The 22,108-nt window shown below is 47.8% G+C and overlaps 1 protein-coding gene across 1 annotated transcript in view; it reads right to left on the reverse strand.

Annotated features, from left to right (window-relative positions):
* The window catches only part of COL27A1 (collagen, type XXVII, alpha 1), a gene marked incomplete at its 5' end in the record, with an annotated part of 126,906 nt that overhangs the window by 75,708 nt on the left and 29,090 nt on the right, over nt 1–22,108 (reverse strand). Inside the window, 3 exons of the mRNA XM_010294440.1 lie at nt 513–566; nt 721–774; nt 1,478–1,531. Coding sequence (XP_010292742.1) covers nt 513–566; nt 721–774; nt 1,478–1,531 — 162 coding nt within the window. The remainder of the gene's footprint in view (nt 1–512; nt 567–720; nt 775–1,477; nt 1,532–22,108) is intronic.

The raw sequence follows: 22,108 nt of genomic DNA on the forward strand, positions 1-22,108 counted from the left end.
CGCTGCTGTGCCACTGTCCTAAAGCAATCCATCTGCCTGTCGCTAGCAAAGGCTCCGACCCCAGAACACACCAGTTTTGGGTTGGTAAATGTATCAGAGCTCAGGTGTCCTGGTGAACGGTAGCGGTGGCAGCCATCCCCTCCCTGCATCAGGCTGGGTGCCCACGTGGGAGGCAGAGTTTGGCTCTTGCTTTCCCTATGAATTAGCAACAGTCACATCCATGTGCCTCCTAATCAAAACCCTCTGCAGGCCTCTCCGTGCATGGCCCGAGAGCTAAAAAGCTCCACTGGGGAAAGGAGATAGGCATCTCCAATGGTCTCTCAAATGCCACATGGGTGTTTATCGGAGAGCTGATTCTCAGTGGGGCAGCAAGCTGCAGATGTCGAATAACTACTGCTGCAGGGGCAAAACGAGACGGGAGAGAAGAGTTACCGCATCGGTTTGCTGAAGAAAGGGTGTTGCAGAAGTTACCAAAGAAAGACAAGATGTGAGAAGGAGGTGGTGGGACATACCTCAGGGCCGGGTGGTCCTGGAAACCCGACTGGACCTTTGTCACCGACTTTTCCCTGCAGAAATCAGAAAAACATGGAGAAAAGTGAGCTGGTTCCTGGCTATTGGCTTTCCTCTTTAGAATAGCACAGCCCTGCCAAGCTGTCTTTCCAGCTGGGCGCTGAACCTTTGGAAGGGGGATGAGGAAGCAGAGGATGCTTGGTCACTTACCAGGGGGCCTGCTTTCCCTCGTGCCCCAGGGACCCCGGGCAAACCCTGGCTGCCCTGAGAGAGAGAGACACATTCTTTCAGAAAACACAATGAAGCACCAAAAAATACCAATTCCGCAGGCTCCCGCTCCTCTGCAGCAGAGAGAGGAGCACTTTCTAAGGGCTAAACTCAGCCTGCGGGACACTTGTGGTAATGTCAGTGAGATGCTTCTGCTAAAGCCGGGGCTGAATTTAGCCCCAAAGAACACATGAGCTGCTGCAGTTCGTTGTGGCTCGGAGCCACATAGGCCCCAGTGCAGTGCTAAGTATGGCATTACTCAGCTGAAGTCAGTACTGTAGTGTAGTCACAGGGGAGAAGTCATTTGCTTAGAAGCTATGCGCGGCGTTAAGTGCTTCACTGCGTCAGGGTTTAAGCTGCTACACTCAGCAGACAAAACCTCCAAGTCTGCAGCCGCTGGACCACACACATTCACACCCATCCCCATCCATCACTTCCAATTTCTGCGTGAAGATATGGCCTCTTTTTCAGAAAGCCTCCAATAGAACTGCTTTTATTATAAGTAACAACAAAATCTATATATTGACATGATTTTTAGAAAGGCACGGTGTACCCCAAATGAGAACTATCCAAGCAGGGGAACCTGACAGGAGGTTGCAGATAGTTCCAGCTCATCATGGCTTAAGATGGGCTGAGAAAGCCGGTGGCCACACATACTATGTAAGGGAAGAAAAACGATGGAGAAAAGCAAAACAATTACCTTGTCTCCTTGGAAGCCGATATCTCCTGGAACACCTGCTCCTCCCTGATCACCCTGGATACACACCACCAGAGAGTTAAAATAGGCAACAGCAACGGCCAAAACGCCCAGGTAGATGCTAGACGGTGCATTGTACAGCAGAAGTCTCATCACTAGCTCCATTCAAATCTGAACTGCTGGCAAACTGTAGATCATATTAACCGTAACAACAATCCTGAGTGAAGTCTGTATTGCCCAACATTGTGTTTCTATAGAAGCTGCAAGAAGAGGGACTACGTTCCTCTGGCTAACAGCAACCGTGAAGGTGGTGAAGTGTTAAAATTCAGTTCAACAGAAGAGCTGGTTTAGTTTTCAATGAATGGACCTTTTCTCTCGTACGGCTCTACAGAAAAGAAAACAATACTTGGGGTTTCTGTGAGTGTATCCTAGTGCTGGCATCAAAGATCAATCCTCTTCCATAAGAAAACAAGAGTAACGTCCAGTCATGCTTTAGTACCATCTCACTGCCAATCTCAGCTAGGCTGAGATTCCCTGGGAGGGGTAGGCTGGTCTTCACTGGGATGCGGATCCCATCTTTGAGCATGCCATCACTGACAATATTTCCTGACCAAGCTATCTTTCTTTCCCCCTCTTTGGACCATCCTAACAGATTCTGACTCCCTGGGTAGAAAATAAGTACCCCTGATGGTTTTCTTAGGAGTGGTCAGCTATCTTGCATTGCCTCCCAGCCCTGCTGTGAACAGGTTGTTGGCCTAGATGTCCTCTTGATGTCCTGTCCAACCTCATTTATTTAGTGATTTACTTAAACAATGGGTGAGTCAATAACAGGGCAGAGAAAGGAAAATTCTACTTGGGAAGTCAAAGGAGGAATGACTATAAAAACTTGGTACACTGACAAGACCCAACAGAAATAACTGTTAGAGGAACTCTGTCCCGTGCACAGCACATGCCTCTAAACTTGGCTTCCTACTAAGGGAACAAGCCATACAAGAGCAGAGAGCTATACGTTTAAACATGGTCCACATGGAAGACATATGGACTCCTGCAACAGAGCCAAAGTCTACAAAGAGATGACAGATGAAGTCTACTTCTACTCAAGCAAAAACCACCCACTTGTTATCAGAGAGTTGAAATAATTCTAAGTACTTCAGTGACATGCGGGGGATAATGAAATTGTGAACGGTTAAGGCTTGAGTTGGGAAAGACTTTTTGGAGACAACTTTTTCAGAAGAAAAATAATTAAGCGTTATGCAGATTCAATGATGGAAACATTTCATGGATTCATGCTAAATTTGCTTAAATGTTTTGGTAAATGTTCCCAGAACATTTCACTGAACCATCTTCAAAACAAATATTTTATATAGCAAAATTGAAATGTTGCTCTTAAAAAGTTAAATTAATTTTACTCATTTGGTGTTTAACCTAAAATATTTTAATTTGAGTCAAATAACGAACACGTTGCTTCATCTAAACTATTTTCCATCTGTCCTTTTTTTTTTTTTTGGCAAGGCAAGCAAATGGAAACAATCAGCTATTTACACAGCTTCAGTTTGGATGCACCCCAAGTATTAGATACAATGGAGATGGCAAAAAAACTACTGTATGACCCAGCTCATTTTCCTGCCATTGCCAGATTTCTCTCATCTTCTCTGAATTTTCTACTTCTTTTATCTAGTCCAAGGCTTAAAACACTGAAATCAGCAGGCATCTCCTGCCAGAAGACAGCAGAAAAATAGTTTTTCATGAAAGTGAGAGGTTCCTCTGAAAACTCCTTGTTTTCATCACCTATGCTGAGGGTCAAAAAAAAACCCAAAGGTTTTTTTTTTTAATTAAACAGATTTCTACCTGGACAGCTAAGTGGTCATTGAAATACTGTTTTGGAAGAAATACTTGGACATTAAGAAATGCCTACTATAAGAAAAGAGTTTCCTGAGCATAGCAAAAAGCAGGAACAAACCTTTATCTGACCTCTATGCAAGGTGGGAGAGAGCTGCATGACAGAGAAAACAGTATTCAGACACCTCTGAGAAATGGGCATTAGAGAGGGTAAGAAGGAAGTAGAAAAGACAAAACACATCTCTCATCTTTAGCTGGGCCCCACGCAAGACGTTCACACGCTATTGCAATAGCACAGCAAAATGTCACGGCGTGAACGATCCGTCTGCAACGGTCATTAATATCTTAAAGCAAAACCGAGGACTAGGGTATCCCCTTTCAGCTGCCTTGAGCACAGTAAATCTGAAACCGTGACTCAGGGTGCATGTCCTTAACGTGAGGGAAAAAATAAGGAGGAAAGAGATCAGGAATGTTTATTATTAAAAAAAGAATGAGATGACAAAAAGGGGCTGCAAGGACCCTGCTCATGAGGAGCGGGGGGAAGTACAATCTGAAATTACAGACAGGATCTGCCCATGGGATATTGCCCATGTTTCATGTTTTACCTATAAAAAGAAACGCAGTTTCAGAGACCAGGAGGCCCTTCTTATCGCGACGCCGCACAGAAAGGGGCTGCGAGGGAAGCGGCAGATTTGCAAGAGTGAGGTGGGTTTGCTGTCTGTAGGACGCAGAGGAGGTCTCTGTGCAAGAACCTCATTTTGCTCTCAGTTGGACATCTCTTCTCCCAAGACTTTCTGCTTAGCAATACTGCAAAACTACCAGCGGTATTTTACTGAGCCGTGTACTTCACAAGTTACAGATATCCTGATTCATAAAACCCTTTTATATGAACAAGCGGCTGGGATTTCCTCCACTTCCTCTACCTTTCTCCTGTACCCATCACATCACATGGTCTTCTCAAGACCACTCTTTATTTTAGGGCTATACAGTAATTCCACTTCTCCCTATAAGAGCAGACGCAGCCTGCCTCCCTGCCCCCTCTCCTTCCCTCCGTGAAAACAGAAGGATGACCCATGTTGTGGGAAAACTGAAGCTGTAAAAAACATCATTAACTTCGGTGGTACCGAGTTTTTATGGGGGGTGCAGAAGGGGTTGGCTAGCATTGATGTGCTCTGGGCTTGTCTGTCCGGCTGCTAGATACAAAGATGGGATTTCTGCAGGAGGAGTGGGATGTTGCCCCTTGTTCAAGTTTGTGCCTGGTGTCCACCATGCGATGCATACATCTGGGATTCATGAGCTGCACCTTGCAGAACACTGAACAAGACAACAAAGTCCAAAAACCAGTGAAAAGTATCCCCTCGTGGAAGGGGAAAACCCTCCCGGTGTTGAAAGCAGGTTCCTGCTCCTGTCATGGCAAAGGGGAACGGTAGCAGCGTTTCTGAAAGATGCAGCATTGCAGTGAGGACCTTCTCGCAGCGGACTGAGGTGGCAGCCTCAGTTACACGCCGGCTGCCCACACGCGCCATCCAGCCACCTTGGCATCGTGCTTAGGTTTTAGCAGTATCTGATCTGATGCTGTTGAGTGAAGGCAGTTTTCCTCAGCTACAAAAAGACAAACCTGTTCAAGGCCATGCGCTTGGACCGTGACCGAGGCAGATGGGTTTCTTAGGAGATTGCAGGCATCTAATTAAATCTTCATCAACACATCCTCAGAAGGGCACTGTGGACTGCAGCCTGGAGCTGACGGGGCAGACCAGGCACGAGCAGTACAAGTTGTGCTCCGGGGACCCTGTGACACTGGCACTGATGGCTGCTCCCGCGGCCCCGTGGGGTCCCCGGGCACAGCACAGGCAGCTCCATGTGGACGTGCAGAAGAAGCCAAGTTCTGTAGAACTACAACAGGAGGAAAAAGACCATCCCTTGCCAGAGAGAACATGGGACACTCTCGAAATTGCTATTCCTCGTCAAAGCTGGGCCAGTTTGTGAGTGGCCGTAGATGGAAGGTGTGAGGCCCCCAGGGCTGCTCTCATCTGCCCTGAATTACTAATTACAAAAGGTTACGGACTACTGTCAGCATGGAGCAGTGAGGCTTGCCACTCTCTGCCCCTGCTGATCCAGCATTTCAGGTGCTGCCAGATGTCTAGGGCTTTTCTTTTTTTTTTTCTTTTTTTTAAATATTAAGTTTAACTCTGTATTTATCAGCTTTCTGAAAACCACATTGGAGGAGAAGAGGGGAGACCCAGTACATTTATCCCCCCTGCCTCTGGCCATGTAATGGGAGACTTCTGCACTTCTCCTGCAATAGCATCTCACACCCCTTTGGGAAAAGCCTCTGTTTCTACATGGGTTTATCAGAAACTGCTTTCCAGAGAATCCACCTGACATCTTCACACAAGATTTAGCCTTCGGTAGGCTGGGACTCTGTGTCGTAAGGTGTTGAGCTGCTGCTGGAATGGGCATGTTTAGTAAGGCTGACAGCTACTGCTGGCTGAGCCCGGGCATCGTCTGTGCTTGCTACTGCCTGGATTCATCTTGCACATTCAACACACTTAGTGCATGGCTCAGGTCTTTCAGAGATGGACTAGCCCACTAACAGTCTCAGGAAAGATGCTTGGACAGCTGGCAGACGGCAGCTCAACCCCTATGGAAAATGATTCATCTTCAGCTGATTTCTGAACCCTGTTTACAAGCTGGGGTGTAAGTGGAATTCCTGGACTCTAACACGGCTTTATGCTGTATGGGCTGGGCATCTGCTCTGCATGCTATGGTGCCAACCCTTCCTTCTCCTGCAGCATTCCTGGTGAACACACTGCAGGAAAGCTGCACCAGCTTGGAATTCTGAAATAATTTGCTCTTCAGAGGGAACTCAGGGACCTCATATGCTCATAAAGAAGTACAGCGGGATGGGTGTGCTTGACCCACACCAATGTGCAGAGAAAAGGTTGCTGCACGGTGGCTGGACTGTTGTTTCCAACTAGTTAGCTAAGTTCACCCTAGTAATTGCATCCTCAACATCCAGCAGAGAGGAGAACTCTGTTACTTGGGAGGTGACCAAGCTATGAATAAGGATCTCTGCAGAGGCAGACTGCGTACAACTGCGGTCTGGAAATGTTTCAAGAATGGCAAGAGGCAAACTTTCAGACCGACAGACATAGAGAATACAAGATTCAGGGAGGTTGCTTATGTTTCTGGTCACAGCAGTAAGACAGTTTTGTCTGAAGAAGACGATGGAGGGTTAAAATCAAATCAAAATCTAATGGACAGAAAAAGAATAGTGAGTGACCAGAGAAAGCCTTTAAATAAGATGTCACAGCCTAAAAATAGCAATCGCAGCAGAAACTAACAGTGACACGACTGGTGAGAGATTACAGAAGAGAGCCTCCAACACAAGTCAATCCCTCTGCTCTAGGCAGGGTCCTTCCTGTGACCCAAGGGCACTAAGTGAACACAGAGATCCTGTCTCTACTTTCTTATCTGTAGGATTTCTTTAAGTCAGATATTTTTAAGATCGGCTTCAATTAAAAAGCATGTGACAAAAACAAGGGGCGCAATGAAAGATTTATGATGCAGCTTCTCAGTAAAGGCTGAGATGGAAAACACTTTCATTGAAATGAGGCAGGTGGCAAGAGCAAAGGGGATTCCAGCAAGGAGAGGGTCCAAGAGGCCGGGGTGTACTTCTCACCTCTAGCAACTTCCTCCTTGGTCACTTCTGTGACTCAGAAGCCCTCACATAACACGAAGGGCATAAATGTCCCTTCCTTCTACCAGATGTGCATTTAGATCATGAGCTCTTTGAAGGCAGAATTTTTCCCTTGCTACAAACTGAGCAAAAGCAGCAAGGACAGATATAACTTATATTTTTCAGTGGTATCAGAGCATAAACAATTAAAATACAAATGTAAACAAGCTGTAAGAAGGGATGAGTGTTTTTGCTCATGATGCCCAAACCAGAGTGAGAGAAAATAAAAAGGCTTAAAGATGCCATTCCCTAAAGAAACATGGGAGTGAATGAATGCAACAGCCTTTTGATTAGTTGGAGAAGGGATGTATTATAAACTGGGCCAACTAGCTGAACAGCAAGACCAACAAATCAGAAAACCAAATAACTGAAAAAACCACAAAGCTATTTCAGGCCAAATCCTCCCCCAAATGTAAGAAGAGCTGATGAACTTCATCTATGCTCATGCAAACAGGTGCAGAAAACTCAGATGCTTCGGCTAAAAACCGCACCAGCAGCGCTGCGTGCCTCCACCGGAGCAGGTGAGACTTGTGGCCATCAGTGCCTAAGTAGGTCTGATTTTCCTTTACCTTCTATTTCCCAGCCTATTTGGCTGTTGGACTGCTGGAAAGGGTATGGACAAGCTGCTTGGAAGCTCTCTCTGACTCTGAAATCATCGTTGGTCTGACCTGAGTGTTTGATAGCACCCAGGATATTTGAACTAAAGTCAACTCCTTAGGGACAGAGGAGGCTCCAGCAGGAAGGATGGTTTGTCAGTCTTGGATTAGGAAAGAGCTGTAATGAAAGCCAGGAGGGAAGTCTGTCCTGTCCAAGGAAAATGCGGTGGGAGAGGTAGCTACGGAGAGAGAGAAAAGGTTTCCTGCACCCTGGGAGAGAGGCTGCAAGACTGAGCATGGGATTATTGGGGGAAGATGGATAATCCTGCACTTGGGAGTATTGTAAGGATAACTCTAGGGAGAGCTGCAAGCCATTTTGTTACTGTGATAGCAGCGGCTGGAGAAATACCGGGGATAAACAGAGCAGTCTGTGTAACGTGATGGAATACTGTGATGTCCAGGAAGGTTAATTTTGCTAAACAACAATTTAAATATTGGCGATTCCTAAGATATTCAACCATTTATCCCAAGGAGCAGACAGAAGAGTCTGTGGTCTCTAGGAATTGCTGTTGAGTCAAGAAATCAGCTAGAATGTCTTAAGCTTGTCCTAAAGAAAAATCCTTTTCTTGCCCTGTCCTTCCTCTCTACAGAAGTGAAGAGGCAGTACAGGGGAGAAATGGAAACGGCAGACACAGGAGCCCTGGCAAAGAGCTGCTATAGTATAAGGAGAGTGGAATCAGTTGGCTTGACACTACTTCCCCCATGTGCAGTGTTGGGCTGCTAAATCATTCTCTGACAGCAAACATCTAACAAGAGAACAAAACGTCAGACAGGAGGAGGAGAATACACTTAATGGTCATTTTCCATCGCCCTCCCGAGCAATCAGGGCCAACAATAAATGATTGCACCTCCCACTCTTTCAGACTAAATAAATCCTACAGTCGAGTATCTGGAGGAGGATGGTTCTCATGGCAGTGAAACATTTACACATGCAGCTTCACGCTGATCTAGCTCAAGCTGCATGTTTTTGTGCCAACAGCAGTAAATCATTGCAGTCAATGCCCCTCGCCTTTTTTCTTTTCCTAAAGTGATTTATCTCAGTTTGGCATAAGGCAATTTCCTCTCGGCAGGAAGCTGAACCGAGGTGAGCCTCTCCAAACAGGAGCAGAGGTACTGAACACAGAACAGCTTTTCCCGGGTATCCAGCTGGTTTGCCTGATCCAGTGAGCTGTGCTGCTGGATGTGTTTCATCCAGATGCATTAATGTAAACCCACTGTCAGTGTTGTTAGGACTTCATCCTTCTCCACACCCCATCACGTAACCAATATAAAAATGTAAAAGCCCAGTGGAACACCAGATAATCTTACAATTACCATCATCATTGGTGGGAAACAGAAGCTCTAAAGAGGATCTGAGCGTAACTGATCTACACTAGAGCTCTATGGAAAAGGTGGTGGGGCAGATATCATAAAAGAAAGAAAAATCAAAACAGGAGTGTCAAGAAAGGAGAGAGGGTGAGAGGATGGGGGCAAAGAGACAGCCAGAGTGGAACCAGTACCATGGTGCTGAATAAGAAAGAGATGATAGAAAGGGGATTTCACATGCAAAATTAAAACACAGTGCAATAAGGGAGTATTCAGATCACCTTATCACCTTTCAGTCCATGTTCTCCAGGGTTTCCCATCAGCCCCTGAAACAAAAGAAAGTTCAGAATGAGACTGAGCCATTGTGAATACTCGCTCAGGTCTGTGACACTGATGTTCCTGGTGGGGCTGCTGGCTCACACCCACAGCACTGGCCTGCCACAGTCCCCAGGTCAAATGCCAGGCTGTTCCCAAAACCTGTTCCATCACACATTCTCTAGACAACCTTCGTGGGCTGAAGGTGCGCAGGGCAAACGCCCCTGGGATTCTCCAGCGACTTACACCTACTGCAGACCGCCAGCGGGTTGTTGTGGTCGACAGTCCTGTGCCTCGGTCAAGCGACAAGCGTTACTGCTGCCATCCTTTCTCTTAGGACGGTCACCGTCGCCCAAGGGAGGAATAGAATAATTCTTCAGCCCTGCCATAGAGGAACAAGAGCTCACACAGCTCAGGTATTCTCTCACCTTTAAGCCTTTTGGTCCTGGATGGCCTATCGGTCCAACAGAGCCCATGTCACCCTAGTAAAAGAAAGAAAATTACCAAAGTTATTAGGTGCAAAACCAAGACAACAGCTGTATGTGGTGTGAAAGGCCTCTCCTATCTGGCCCCTCAGAATCCCTCAATTTATGGGCATTGCACCACTGACTTCAGCAGAAGCAGCATCCCGGCACGAGTCAAGAGACTTCGGATGTGTAGACAGACTGCATGTAAAAGAAGCACAGGGTGTTTGCCTCGCAGGCGTGTGGGGAACAGCAGCTCCTGCTCGCATCCTGCTCTTGCCACAAAGAAGAGACCCCAAAACAGCTTGATGCTAACCACCGGAGCCATGAGCCGTCTGCCACGATCGGCTCACCCGGCCCCATCGTCCTGCTGGCCGGTCCGTGGCCACGGCGATGGGGCAGAGCGTGCTGGATGCCTGGACAGCACACGAGCATCCTGCTCCTGCGCCACAGGAGATACGGGTGTCGGCGACTGTGGCCAGACTCCAAAACCAGGAACTGGGATCCTGGATCCACCTAAAAACTAGATAAGGAATTCAGGCTACTAAGTTAATGGCAAAATAATGGAAAACTAATTAAGAAACCCCTGTGAAGCTTGCAACTGTGGTAGAATCTGAGAAATTTTTTTTGTATACTCCTCCTAACTTTTGAATGGATTAATTTCCCTCTCCCGCTATTTGAAAAATTAAAATATTGAGCTGGTTTAAGACAATCCTGGAGCATATTTATTCTTGGTGAAGTTACTCGTTCTCAGAAAGAATCCCCCACAGTATTCCTGAGTTCTCTGGAGAGAGGCTGAAGCTGTGTTAAAAAGGACACAGACCCAAACAGCAAAAAAGGCAATAGTCAAGAAATTTGGGTCGCTACTGAGCTTTGAAAACCTAAAACCGATATGCGGAGGGAAGAGGAGAAACGGGAGGTAAGGACAGAGGTGTCTCATCAGCGTGGCCATTCTGCTGCAGCGGGAAGTCAGCACGGCTTCGCGCACTGGGACTGGTACGAGAAACTGCAGCGCAGGAGGACGCTGGAGCTGGCGGCTGTACCTGTCTGGGCATGTATAAAAGAAAGCCTTCAGTGGCCGACGTTTAAACAGGCTTCGACTGCTTTCTGCCCCTGAAGGGAGCGAATGATGCGGTGCACCAGCCCTGCCTGCAGTGTGCAAACAAACAGGGAAGGCTCTGCTGAAGGAGCGCGTCTCTGGTCGGCAGCCTCGGGCCCGCAGCCGCGCCGGGAGCGCTGGGCTGCAGCCGCCTGAACAGATGCCCTTTTCATACCTCCCAGCATAAAGGCTTCTTGTAGAAACTGCGTTTACTTAAAGCTTCGTCTACACAGTTAATTAGGAGAGCGAGAGGCTTTAGTTAGACCTAATTCTGCTCTTCAGCCTCTCTTACACAGCCAGCCCAAACACCTGCAGGGTGTGTGGAGGCAGCCGGGAAGCCGGCCGGTGCCCCGGGGGTGGCTGTAGCTGGGAAGAAAGGCAGTGGCTAAACGGGGGCACCCAGCCCCAGCCTGGAGCAAGCACCCACCCACCTTCTCCGTGCCCTGCAGCGTGAGTCCTGTGCTGCAGACCCCCGGGCAAGGAGACGAGTGCGGTCGTGCAGAGAGGAGAAGGCAGGATGGACATGTCCCCTTCTCCCCAGAAGGATGGAGGAGGTCACCCTCAGATCAATCCCGCTAGAGATGCTTCAGCATCCTGAATTTAGGAGTTGCTAATTACCCTGGGACACAAGATCTGAGTCCGTCTGAAATTTTTATCTGCCCAGAGCAGTACCAACAGGCTATCTGGGAAAGACAGCAGCCGATTGCTACCACCGCAGCACGTGACTCCTGAAAAAACAGCATGGCAAAGGACTGACTTCCTGCCTTAAAAATAAAGCTAGGAAGAAGCTCACAACAGGAATGATGATTCTTCATCTAGACGGGAAAGAAGAAGAAATATTTAAAGTAAAGTCAGACCAGGTTTAGCAGCAAAAGGAGAACTGCTGGTTTTGCCCTTTTCCAGCAAAAACAGTTTAGTTGTACCTCACATAGAATTTAGTGTCATTTGGGTAGCTACAACTGACATGGGACAAAAACATCACGATCGGAAACCAGACGCTGCATGCTCGTTTCAGATCAGCCTCAGGCAAAACCTGTCCTTCCTGGCCCCTGTGATCTATCCCAAGCACAAAACAGCATGGCACTGGCTGGGCTAGCCAGGAGGGGAGGACAGGTAGCCTCTTGACTCTGTGGCCTCTGGAAGGAGGTCTCATTTACCGTGTCTGATGTGTAGACGTGTAAAAATGTGTAGTCATGGCACTTCGGGACATTGTTTAGTGGGCATGATGGTGTTGGGTTGGCGGTTGGACTTGATGATCTTAGAGGTCTTTTCCAACTTTAATGATTCTATGATTGCATGACCTCTCACCTTCTAACAAACTAGTAAGTGTGAGATAATAGCAGCCAGGTTAAGATGAATCTTTCCAAAAGCTGGGAGAAATATGATCCAATTTGGACAATCCCTTCAATCGTATTCTTTTAAACAGCAATCTTCCTCTCAGAGCTCTTTGCTAGGAGCCCATCCTTTCTGCTGCTGTGGCTGAAGTCACTACTTTCATCTCTGCTAACAAGGGGAAACACAGACCTAATTCCTGGCTCCACGAAAAACCTTCTGAAGCCTTAATCCACCCCTGTCCCAATCCCCCATCTGCAAGACGGGTACACTTGTTCCACCATGTTCTCTGCTTTTTCTCCGTGGAGTCTAAGATTTCTGGGTTTGGCGCTCTATGCTTGTGCAATGTCTAGGGTAATCAAGGCCTTGATCTCACCGGACATACACACTCCTATAATTTAAGCTATGGAAAGGCAAAAGGGGAAGGTTTTTAACCACTTATTGGAAGTCAAGTTTTCATGGATTATCGCAGCCAAGGAAGAATCATTTTGGAAGAATGCTGTAGTACTAACAGAGCCCATCACTTTTTGTGCATGGAAGGAAATAACTTGAAACAAGTCCTGAGACCTAAAAATAAGCCATAATATGTTCAGCTGGGCATTCACTAACCCCCAGCACAGCTGCCAGAGGATGAGTTGCCACCCATCCTTACAGTCATTAATCTCCTGCTGAGGAAGAGTGTAATGAAGGGTGGAATTTGGCTGTGTACATAATTACCTGGATTAGTGAAGGGATGGTGCGAGTGCACGTAGAATTCCTGTGAACCCAGAGGACAGACAGTTCCTGCCCACGGTCTCTCTAGTGAGCAAGAACTGTGCGTCCTTAGGCTACTGCTTACTTTTTAAAAGATGACAGATCCTGGTGTGGAATGAGTATTGCCTCTTTGAAGAAATACCCTGGTAAACATTATCAAAAGGGCGAGTTATCTAGGAATAAGGGCACTAACAGCAAACCTTTAATCTGTCCCCTTTTGCTTAGAAAGGGTTTTGCCTCCTCCACCTCCCAGTCTATCAGGCAACCTCCTCTCTCCCCAGACATCACGCCTCCCCCATGCAAGCAGTCGTCCTGTTCACTGCCCTGCCACAGGAAGAGGAAAATCCGTGCATAGCTATGCAGGCTGAAAGGGTTAAAGCCCTGAGAAGCCAGATCTCCATTCGGTTTTGTACTTACAATGAGTCCAAGGACTCCAGGAGGACCTGGGGCTCCCAATTCTCCCTAAAAAGGAAAGACAAACCGACGTGGTTACGGACACTTTGTAGACAAACAGAGGCTGAAAGGCAGCTCAGTGTTTCAGGAGCTTGAGGGAAGGGAAAAGACTGTCCCTCCTCCTTCCATCCCCCCGCCCCAGCCCCTTCCCCAGCCAAAGCGATGGAGGGCTTCCATCTTAGCGAGCGCGCTCGCGAGCGCAGCCTCCCCAGACACAGGGCTGCTTGTTGGGCAGCAGTTACTCGCAGGGCTGACCTCCCCTCCCAGCAGCAGGCTGGATAAAAGCAGCGTTTCACTGTGCAGGCAGGGCAGCGGGCAGGAGCCTGCCCCAGGCAGATGAAGGCATGGGCAGGGAGAGAAGACGAGGGGAGGGAGGGGGCACAGGGGCAGCGAAACTAAGGTGGGAAGGCGAGGAAAGCTGCTGCTTAGCGTTGGGGAAGCTGAGGTTTTGGGGAGTGGTTAAGGAGCAATAAAAGTCATTAGAAAAGGAGGACTTGGATGAAAAGTAAACTGGATAATTTGGGGAGAGGCGGTGTCAGCTGCTGGTGCTGACTGCTGGGCCCTGGGATTGTGTTTGGCACACGGGGTGCTCTGAGGCTGCTCCTCCTGTACTCAAGAGCTGGTTTAAGGTGGGGAACCAGCGGTGTCCTCTGCAATCGGCCTCATCCCTCTGCGCTCCTGCCCAGACCATCAGAAAAAATTTAATTTTCAGAAAAAAACCCCTAACCTTTGGGCGTATCTGCAGGGAGGTGGCTCAGCACCTCTGCCCCTGGAGCAGGGAGCTATCTGCAGGGAACCCAATGCCTGCCTGGAGGACGAGTCACTTTTAACCACACCGCAGAGAGCAGGAGATGGACTGCAGAGATTTCATCTTGGGCTCTGTGCCCATTTGCCATCTCTTACAGACCGCTGCCAAGCAAGGCGTTTTGGAAAGCGCCAGCTCCTCTTAGAGGCTTTTCAAGAGCTGCTCAGGGCTCACTGTTTTGAGGGACCGACCGCTGTCTGGGTCTGTGGGGCTGGTTTGAATTCTCAGCTTCACCACAACCTCCCTCCCTGCCAGCTTTCCAAAGACGTGCAGGTGCCAGGAGCATCGGCAGGTGCCTGACAGCATTTCCAGGTGAAGTGCAGCAGAGAAGCTGTGTCAGACCCACACAAATCACTGATCTACGTCCCCAAGTACTTCAGCAATCCCTACGCGATGCTCAACCTGTCCCCACGTCTCCTTCGGTGGATCACCTGCTCCCTTGCCGCATTGGCAGCGGGTTGCTTGTCAGGGCAAGGACCCGCTCTCACACACCTCCACCTCCAACAGGGCCTCTCAAAACAAGTGCATTGGAATACTAAACCTCCCGCTGGCTCAGACAACCCTACCCTTGCTCTGGATCACGCTGGCTACTCCCTTTGACAGACCAGCTCAGTTTATGGTGCACATCTGGTGGAGTCCCCTTCAGTGCAATAAAGCTCCCCTTTTATGGAAAGATTTGCCTAGTGAAAGAATGAAAGAGAAGGGGACGCAACGTGACTAAACGTGCTCAGCCTCCTTGGGTAAAGGGTTATGTGTGTTTATTTTATGGGAAGTGGAGTAAAGGACTATTGGGCAAGCACACACAAAAACCATTTCATAATCTCAACCAGCCTAAAATTGCCTTTTTATGGCCAGTTCCTTTCCTGCATACTTGGGACATCTGTGGAGCAATTGTTCCTCACGGGTGGGATTTCTGCATCCTCAGAGCTGCTGTAATAAGGCTGGCTTCAAGCTTTTAGTTGAGGCCTGGCATTACTAGCCTCAGCAAGAAGAGGGAATATCCCCAGGAATGCTTAGCACAGGAGCTGCACGTGGCCTGGGTTTCCCAGTAAGCTCTGCAGGCTCCGAGGGTGGCTGGGATGAGACTGGGTGGACGGTTGGCTCTCGGTCCCACCAGTTGCAGGAGGGACTGCCTAAATCTCTGAGGTACGTCACGTGGGTATTCCTCAAGAGAAAGGGTAAATGTGGAAACACGTGGTGTCACGTCTAACGCAAGAGGATTTCCTCTCGGAAGAGGAGGGGATGGATTCCCGTGGGGGAGGTGGACAGGAGTAGTTGTTAATTTGAGCCATTCCCTGGCCTGGGAAATGGAGGATTTACAGGTGCTTTTTCCTGGCTATCAGTAATGACAGGCTGGTCCCTGACCTGCGAGGGAAATCGGGCTCTATTCTCCTTTTTTCAGTGCGTGAACTGGGCACTGGGACAAGAGACAAGGGGATGAATCAACAGTCCTTTCCCATGTCTAATTCCTGTGATTAAGAGACTAATTGGAGTGGCTAAAGCGCTCCGGGAACAGGGATCTGGAATGTGATGGCTCGACAGTTCTCAGCAAGTTGGTAGGAGGGAAGAACATCCCTGTGGTTGGAAGAGTCTTTGCTCTGTCTGGAGGGGACGGAAAGAAGATCAGAGACTGTCGGCTTCAGCCATCCCCATGCGACGGCAGAGGCGGCAGCAGCGTAAGTGCTCAGTGGATCAAACAGAGGACGGGGCAGTTCAGGACCCGTGGCAGCCTGCCCGCCTGCCTACAATTTAGCTGCATACTCCACCTAGCAAACTCGGCATATTTGTGTGTTCCACAAACAGACTTTCTGGCATTTTTCTGCGTCTGTGACTCCGCTTGTGACCCTGTGAACCTCCCTTTAAGTCAGCCGAAACAGTCTGTTTTCATTCTACGATCTCCAAGGCACATTAATATTTAAAAGCCGTTGATAAGATGAAAGAAGAGCAATCATTCTGGATGAATTAACGGAAGGGACATTTGCTTCTCTCTGATGCTCTGGGAACTGGCATTCAGCTAACATTGAGCACATCTTCTGAATAGGGCTTAGACAACTTGCAAATTTAAAAGAAAACAAAACAAGTTATTTGGAAAAAAACAGTCTTTCTGACCTCCAGGATTCCTGCTCTTCCTGGTGGGCTGGCTGGAAATAGCAATATAATCTAGAAAGCCTTTTACTTTGGGACTACTGATTCCACTCTGACCCATGGCTTAAGCTGACAGAAGGATGGGAAAAGTCCTGCAGAAATATTCCTTGGGAATCTAATTCTGTCAGTTCACTGCATTTGTGACTCTTGTGCTGAATTCCCACAAAGGCAGGAGTGTAGCTGAGCCTGGCTTGGTGATTAGAGTCACTTGTGAAAATAACTGTTATGCTGCGTGTATGACGAATGGGAACTTGAAGACACATGAGGCGTGGGTTACTTCACACAAATCATTCCATTAAACACCAAGAGCAGCACTGTGATTATGTGTGAATAACCAAGACAAAAAGAATTTCAAAGATGAATCAGTACTGCTCACATGCTAATTGAGGGAGAACCAACAAAGTAATTGAGAAAATAATTTAGAATAATTAATACATCTGAGAACTTTTGCAATCCACAAGGGCGTGTTTTGTGACTAGTGGAAAACACAGCGCACATACCCAACTGTTTGGTATTAAGTGCTACAAGAGCAGAGCAAAATAAACCTTATCAGCATCCAGCTGCTTAATGGTCTCTGTGACCATCCTGATGCAATTCCCAGGAGACACATCCCATTCTTAGAAAGCCAGCAGGGGTCAGATGAAGACCAGAGAGAGGCCAAGAACTCAGGAGCCTGGAGACTTCTCCCACTGCAGTCCTGTGGCCAGCTGAGGTGTGGGGCAGAGCAGCAGCAGCCTGGGCTCTGGTGTCTGTCTCTCTGCTCCCAGACACCGGAGCGGGGAATCTGGCACTTCTTGCACCGGTATTAACATTCACTTCAGGTGAGAAAAGGTACTGAGCCTGAAGTACTTTAAAAGCTTACTTCTACAGGCTAGTAAGACGGAAACCAAGTGCTTGCTAACCTGCATCACAAAATGAAATGTGGTGAAAAGGAGAGGAACCTGCCTCTTTCTCTACGTACCTCAGACCTCTACACAACTGAGTACATGGTCTGCTCCTCTGAGGGTTCAGGTGCACTCAGGTAGCCATCTGTAGTGCCTTACGATGATACATCCCTCTGTCTGTGGGCCCATGTCTCCCTGCTATGTTTATATGAAGCTCCATCCAGACCACACTATCCAACAACATGATTCCTGCGGTTGTCACAGGCTTTACATCAAACCCTGTGGTATGGACAACATGCTCCAACCACTGCCTGCTCATCAGGAGCAACATCCTTGCCTTTCCTCTCTTGATTTTTCTTCTAGTCATATCCTCAGGATGAGAAAGCATCTATCAAAACCAAGGTGTGAGAAAGGCAATAGATGGAGACAAATGTCAACATGATGACCTGGCAGTTACAGGATGTTGAGGTGAGCCAGGCAGGGACATTACCTTTGTTTTTCAGGAGGGACAAAACCAAAATGCTAGCAGCTGCCACCAAATTTAAAAGCTTCTTTCAGCTCTAGCTAGCTTGATGCAATACAGTGTGCTGTCTACTGCAACAGAAAGAAAGACGGGACAAAGCTATCAACTTACTGGGTTCCCATCGATGCCTGGAGGTCCTCGTTCCCCAAAATCACCAGGAAAACCCTGAGGAGAGGAGACAAACACGAGTATTAGTTATTGAAGCACCCTGGTGTAAAGACAGCTAGCTTAAAAAGCACTCAGTGCAGCACTTCGGTAGACAGCGGGTCACAAGGAAGCGTAGGCCAACCAGCCTGCTCGTCCTCATCCAAACCATTCTTGCTCCACCAGCACATCCGCTCAGCTGCAAGGCCAAAAGCTCTGATTCACTGCTCCCTCCTGGGGCCAATGAAGGGTAACCAGAAGTACCGTTTACAAGGCTCAGCCTTGAGCTGCACATTAACTAATGGGAGCCTTGAGAGGAAGAATCAGCGAGGAGACAGGAGGCTTTTTCCTTGGCCATGCTATGAAAAGTACGCAATGCTGAGCCTGCTGGACCTGACTTATTCACACCTTGCCTTGCAGGCTATGTCCAGCCCTCAATCAGCTGCGCCTTTTCTTAGCACCACTTGTCAGCCCTGGGCACACTTCATACGGCAGGCAAGGCTTTTGCAGCGCCTTGTAGAAAGACAACGTGAGCGTGCATAGCAGAGAGAAGGGGTGGAAATCAGTGCTTCTGTCCTCCTTTTGGTTCACCCAAGTACTCCAGTATGTCCAACAAGGAATATGCAGACCTGAAGACTATGTTGTGTAGTTTACACATGAAATTATAATTCCACACTTGGAAGATCATATTCTGTATTTAAAGATACAGTGCTTTCTATGCTCCTTTAGGAAGAAATATCCTACTAATAGGATACTTCCTTAAAAGTCAATCCCAAATCCCTTATGTTCTAGAAGAATTCATAAATCTCACTGCAATAACTATCCTCAAAAATGGATTGTCAATCTGAATTATTTCATCCTGTCTGCTAACACAATCATTTTAGCAGTACCCCCTTCTCATAGGATAGCTGAATAGCATAATGCCTGTTGGAGCCCATGCAGATGCTTAATGGAGCTGATCAAAGATGCCTAGTGAATTCACTCCAATGCATTCACGACCTTTCAGCTTGCCAGAGGAACAAACGGTTCCAAGCTCATTACGGTCCACACCCCAGAGCTGTGAAAGACCATGTTTACTACATGAAAAAGTCACCACAAAAGACTTCTTCATCATCTCATTATATCCGATACAAATTTGGAAGACTTCAAACAATTATAGAAAAGGGAGTGGAGGTACTGAGCCAGAGCCAGCACATGGTGGTGTGACACGTTCTCTCGCACACTTAGACAGACCCTGTGCTCCCCCAGGCCCCCCCAATTCCCTGTTACAAAAAAATCATAAAGCAGCTTGCTCTTCCCTGTCCTGCCATGCTCTGTCTCCCTCAGAAAGAGCTCAACAGAAGGGAACACAACCTGTTGTGGTTAGTAAACCCCCTTAGTCACTACGCCAACATTTTCAAGGAGGAAGCAGTTGAGTTTAAGATGGATTGGACTCGATTTTCCCCTGAGCTTGAACTTCATTCAGCAAAGGACTGGCAGGGAGCAGGCTGCCAAGAGCTATCAGGGACCAGCTCAAACATCAGCAGCTTCAAGGCTACTCTGAACTTCAGCTGCAGTGGAAGGTGCTTGGGGAGGTTGTGACACCAAGGTAAGAGGGTGCTGTGACTCTCTACTTCTTCTTGCATGCCTCTTTAGATGGAGTGAGATAAAATATGACACAGCATCAACCTCCTTCGACCCTGAGCCAAAAGGGAAATTGTTGTCTGCTAGAGGAGCTCCCCACGGACAGCGCAGACGCAGAGCCTCACCCCAGGCTCTGAGTCCTAGACTCAGTTAATTCAGCCAGGGCTAAAATCCCTCTTTATTCTCCACACTATTCTGACTGTGGGCATCAGGATAGAAAACTAAGGAATATATTTGCATAGAAAAGGCTTCCTAGCCAGAGCATCTACCTTTGTGCTTCAGTTCAGAGTAAGAACTTGCAAAGCAAAGCTCCAATCACCCCTGCTCCCTCTTCTGTTCATGGTGGAGCAGTCTTGGAGGGTAAGTAGCATTGCTTTGATGAGGCTACACCAGATGTGCTCCAGAGACACACCAACAAGCTGCAACTGCTAGTGGGCGCGTTACTTCTGAGGCAAACCAGGCATCACAGTAAAGCTGCCTTACGCCGTTCTCTGGCTCCACCAGACTGTGAGATACAAAGGACAACGCGACCATGTTCTGGGCTAGCTAAGAGCAGGGATGGAGCAGACAGGGAGAGGATAGTCCTTGCTGAGCCAGAAGGATGCTCTCTCTTCCTGCCTGCTCCCTTGTAACCAAATGCTGGTTACCTTGGAAAAGCAAACCTGAGGGAAGAAAAATGTGGCAGCCAACAGTAACATGCTATCTGGAAACCCATGAGCAACACTGAAAATTGAAATGATCACAGCGGACAGAACAGGAAAACTATACTGGGAAGCTGCAGTCAAAGGTGTCATCCAAGACCTCCCTTCACTTTTGAGGGTTTACAACTCCTGGTCAACACAACCAGGTAAAAAGATACCTGGTGAAATCTAAGGTGAGAGATGGGAGACCTGCTTAAGACAATCCAAATTTTGCCACTGACTTCAGAGCCAGCATTTCACCTCTTCTGCACCAGTCCCCTACGGCATTCAGTACACGCTCCTGAACAGCCACAAGCTATCGCTTGCTTGCTTGGATTCAATATTTCTATTTTATGGGCATCAGTGTGAATGGGAAAGTTGTCTGCCTTTTTCCAGCTGGGCACTACATCCCTCAAGCCTGTGCACATGCCAAGAAGCTGTGGTAAGCAACCACTGGAAACAGCCTTCTGCCATCTAGAGACAAAGACGTCAAATATAACAAGAAGGCGGGGGGCCTACAATTTTCTGTAATGAAAAAAAGGGGAAAAATAACCCTGCTACACGCTGAATCAATAAGATCAGAACAGAGATGTGAAGGGAAAACTCATTGCTCAGGCAAGGTAAAAAAAAGGCAAAAAAAAAAAACACCAAACCCCAAAAAATAAGCCTTGGAATATTTTGCTGTTTACAGTCATACAACTTGCCAAGGAAAATATGAGTGTGCATAGACTGATACTGTACTTACACTGCTGCAGATTGCAGTCACAGCCTTCAGCACTCCCCCAGCTGCATCCTTCCTTTCTCAGAGGGCAGAGCTGGGCACAGAGTGATGCCACTGAGCAGCCTGGCCCTGGGGCTGCTGAGGTGCCTTCTGTCAAGCTAAGGTCTTGCCAACATGGGAAGGTTTTACTACTTCGAACTGTACAATTAAATCAATATTGCTACAGCAGCATAATATCATCTAGAGGAATGCTTCCTCCAGACTAAAAGCATTTTCTAGATTTGATTTAAATCTCTTCCAACGTGACATAAACAATGCACTCCTCTGCCAGAATAAGAGTGTCCAGATAAGGAACTATTTAAATTCATATGTTTCCCACTAATCTCTTTTTATGCCTCAGTTTCTAGTACTAACATCACTGCTTAAAGATAAGAACATAGGTGATTTGAGGCACTCGGTAATAGTTAATAAAAATCTATCTTTTACACAGGCTTTCCAACAGTAGATCTCCAACTATTTAAAAAAGCAGATTATTCCTGTGTTTTGAAGGCAGAGCGCTGAGCACCTGAGGTCGCTTGGCCAATGTTACCCAGTAAGCAAGAGATCTGACAATAAAACCCGTTCTCAGCACACTGTGAGTCTCCCCGCAGAGCTAGGGTTTCTGCCCATCCTCAAGACGGGACAGAAAAGCATCAAGGTGGGAGGAAGCCGAGAAGAAAGCCCAGAACAGTGTGGGCTGGCACCATTGCTACAACAGCCAGGCCCAAGACAACGCTCAGCAGCGAAGCCCCGTCCTTGCCAACGCCTGATCGTCCTTAACACGCCATCGGCTCTGCTGGCACCAGCACCCCCCAGACAGGCCCACAGATCTCTGGGGTGACGGGTGGTCCCCTGGTACTTTTTGGCCTGAGCTGTAAAACAAAGCCAGAGGAGGAGACAAACGGAAAGAGCGGCTTCAATTCAAGCGACCCCCAGGCACCCTCGCCCAATATTTGAGCTTGGCAACGCAAGTATTAACAGTCTTTTGCACACATTAAATGAGACCAAGCCTGGTGGCTGTGGCATGAATGAGGATATTTCAGCATCCGTACAATCTCTGAAGACTCAAACCAGGAGGTGAAAGCTATCCCAACACGGTCCTGTGCTCAGCAGGA

This window comes from Phaethon lepturus, unplaced genomic scaffold, assembly GCF_000687285.1.
Source record: "Phaethon lepturus isolate BGI_N335 unplaced genomic scaffold, ASM68728v1 scaffold44740, whole genome shotgun sequence".
Taxonomy (NCBI): Eukaryota; Metazoa; Chordata; class Aves; order Phaethontiformes; family Phaethontidae; genus Phaethon; species Phaethon lepturus.